The 3,188-nt window shown below is 68.0% G+C and overlaps 2 protein-coding genes across 2 annotated transcripts; one reads left to right on the top strand and one right to left on the bottom strand.

Moving 5' to 3' along the window:
- Positions 1-334: 334 nt before the first annotated feature.
- MNEG_15570 (hypothetical protein) lies at positions 335-1,485 on the top strand (the record flags this gene model as incomplete). The annotated part of the gene is made up of 2 exons (XM_014035960.1): positions 335-642; positions 888-1,485. 2 exons carry the CDS (start codon positions 335-337, stop codon positions 1,483-1,485), a joined length of 906 nt encoding a protein of 301 aa, XP_013891414.1.
- Positions 1,486-2,129: 644 nt separating this feature from the next.
- Positions 2,130-2,791, bottom strand: MNEG_15569 (G1 to S phase transition 2; the record flags this gene model as incomplete). Its single annotated transcript, XM_014035959.1, has 3 exons — positions 2,130-2,219; positions 2,398-2,514; positions 2,723-2,791. 3 exons carry the CDS (start codon positions 2,789-2,791, stop codon positions 2,130-2,132), a joined length of 276 nt encoding a protein of 91 aa, XP_013891413.1.
- Positions 2,792-3,188: the final 397 nt, after the last annotated feature.

Below are 3,188 nucleotides of genomic sequence, written 5' to 3'. Positions count from 1 at the left end.
GAGCAGTGTGGTCTCTGCTGGGCAGGGTCGAGACAGGTGCTCCTGTCGCCGTGCTTTGTGAAGCTCACTGCAAGCCACTTCCTGCGCCCCGGTGCGTAGGGGCGTCGACTTCCCTGCACGCCCGCTGTCGCCGGACGACGAGGGCGCGCCCTACTACACCGCCCCCGTGCTGCCCCCGCGGCCCCCGCCCGCATACGGCGCGCCGCCCATCGTTCCAGGCGCGTCAGGCGGCGGGGCCGGGGCTGGGTATCCCACCAGTGGGGGTGGCGGCCCGCTCATTGGCCCAGACGTCAGCCCGGAAGACGCGCAGGCTATACGCGCGGCGGTAGCAGAGATGGAGGCAGAGGAGGCCGCCAGGCGCGCGTCATCACCGCCCGGTGGCCCGGGCTCGGCAGCGGCGCCCGCAGCGGCGGCCCAGGGCGGGACGGTGCCGGGGCCCGGCGGCCCCGTGCCGGGCGTGCCTGCTGTGCCGCGCTCCCCTCGGTCGATTGAGCAGGCGGTGCGCGTCGCATCAAACAGCGCCGAGCTGCTGTCGGAGATGCTGGCGCCGCTGGCTGCCGCAGCGGCGGCGGGCGGAGCGTCGGGTGACGCGTCGGGTGTGGGTGAGCCGTTCATCACCGACCTGGCTGACCAGTGCTACAGGTGGGGGCGGAGTGGGGCGAGGGGGGCGGGTAGGGTGAGCGGGGCATCATGGCGCACCCCGCACGGTGTGTGCAGGGGAGCAATGTGGCACTCATCAGTGCCGTGCTGGGCACAGCTCAGCGGTGGCTGCGCTCCCTCTCGCAGCATGCATGGAGTGCAGAACCCCGATAGCAGCATCCGACCCTTGTGACCCGCGCCCACCTCGCTCGCCCGGCCATCCCCGTCCCCGCCCCACCCCCCTCCAGGCACCGCAGCGTGCTGTCCGAGGTCATTCCAAACTGTGAGAGCGAGGAGCTGCTGTCCGCCGCGCTGGCGGCCAATGACGAACTCTCCAGAGCGCTCGCGACCTTTCAGGACCTGGCCGGGGCTGGCGCGCACACACGCGGCGCGTCCGGCGCCGGCGCCGGGCCGGGCGCAGCGAGCGACTTTGCCGCGCCCGGTGCGCAGTGGCGCCTGCAGCAGCAGCTTGGCAGCTTGGGCAGCGGCGGCGCGGCCGGCGGGCCGGCCCTGCCCACCAGCTCGTCGGCCGGCGCCGCCCTCAGTGGTGGTGGCGGCCTGCTGAGTGCTGGCGGCACCACCGCCAACTTCAGCCTGCTGGACGAGGGCGACGAGGAGGAGGCCGCCGAACTCACCACCAACAGGGCACCACTGACCGGGCGCAGCGCGGCCCCCAGCGGTGGCGGCGCCGCCAGTGGCGGGGGTGAGGGCGTCGCCCCTGCCCGCGGCAGCAACCTGATCGACCTCAACGACATTGACGTGGCGCCAGCCGCCCCCCAGCGCATCGAGGACGGCGTCGCCAGGCTGGGACTCGGCGCGGACAGCGGCAAGCCCGCACAGCGCTGAGGGAGCAGCCTGGGCGCGCATGGCTGCGTTTCATCGCTCTCCGCGCCCGGTGCTGGCTGACGTGGCTGCAGCTCAGCCGCGGATGGGGCATGCCATGCAAGCTCACTCTTGCTGTCAACTGTGCTCAGATCATTTGCGTTCGCGTAGTGTGCCTGCTTGCGCACGCCACTGCCCTGTGCATTGGTGTTCTGTCCTGTCATGCACACCTGGTCACTCTTGCCGTTCGATATCCAAGGGATTTCCGTCCCTTATAGGGGCAGGTGCGTTCCATAGCAGCACTGGATGTGATGTGCTGAGGTGGCACGTTGGTAACCTATTCACGCACAGACTGCTCTGTAACAAGCGGCGGACTCTGGTGGGGGGCCAGTGCTGGCCTTTGTCGAGCCAGTCGAGAGATTTACTGCATGGGCGCATGATGACTATTGCGCTGTCATCACAACGCAGGCGCACTGCCCACGAAAACAATGCGCATGAGAAAAATCCAGCGGCCACTCGCATGCTGCAAGGGTGCGCCAGCCTGGTCATGGCGCGGCATTGCTCCTCAACCGCCGCGCCGCACATCATCCTGCCCCCTTGCCAGCCCCCAAGTGCGCGCTTCCACGCTGACAACTGCCACTGCAGCCGCTGCCGTAGCCGTAGCCGCCCTAATGTGCTTTGGGCAGCTTGGTCACCTTGCCGATGGCGATGGTGCGGCCCTCATCTCGCAGGGTGAAGCGCCCCATGGCCGCCAGGTCCTGAGGGATTGGGGAGGTAGGGGAGAGCGCTCACAGCATGCTGCCCCGCGGACCTGACACGACAAGCGCAGGGCAGAGAGCGCGCCCCAACCCACGCACCTCCCGGCCGACCCGCCACCACAGCCTCGCAGCCCGCGTGCCACCCACCCGCATGCGCCCCCCCCACTTTCCCCCTCACCTGGAACGTCTCCATGCACAGCGGCTTCTCGAGTGAGATGCGGCACACGCACATGGCCCCGCTCTTGACGTACTTGACCTTCTTGGTCTCCTTGGTGCGCATGTCTATGGCACTCACCTGGGGGTTGAGGGGGGGTGGGGTGTGGTGCAGGAGGGGCCGTGTCATACGCCAAGTCAAAGGCGAGGTGCAGATACATGCATTGAATTCGGTGAAACAGGTAGCTGCCACTCCAACAATTTAACTTCACCGCATAGTGTCCTGACGCAAAACTGCCTGCCCAGAACACCACCCTTGCGCCCAGCCTGGCAGCGCCCCCCCCCCCCACCAGCTTCACGATCTCGCACTCCTCAACAGCCGTGTGGATGTGCAGGATGGACCTGCGGAAGACCGCCATGGCAGAGATTTGTTGGCGGTGGTGTGTGCGGAAGGGGATGGGGCCGTTGCGGCTGCAGTGGTTAGGTAAGTGTGAGCAGTGGACCGCCACCACCAGCACAAGCTGCAGAGGCGTGCCAAAATGAGCCCTGCTCAGGCCGGCACGCACACTGGGCCCATGAAAACGTTGTAAGGGTGAAGAGCCCACCCTCCAGGCCCGCTCCCTGCCCGCGCCGTGCCGTGCGCACCTGTACCCGACCGTGAAGATGGGGTTGTGCTCCAGCAGCTCGAGGATGACCAGCTGCGCCTCAAACTGGGCCACCACCGGCACCGGGTTCTTGATGCTGCACAGCACAAAGCCCTGGCTGATGTCAGAGTCCTCACACCCAGTCAGACGCAGCCGCAGGTTCTCACCCGCC

This window comes from Monoraphidium neglectum (assembly GCF_000611645.1).
Source record: "Monoraphidium neglectum strain SAG 48.87 unplaced genomic scaffold scaffold05445, whole genome shotgun sequence".
NCBI lineage: Eukaryota > Viridiplantae > Chlorophyta > Chlorophyceae > Sphaeropleales > Selenastraceae > Monoraphidium > Monoraphidium neglectum.
The sequence above is the reverse complement of the archived record's forward strand: the minus strand, read 5'-3'. Positions and strand labels throughout refer to the sequence as shown.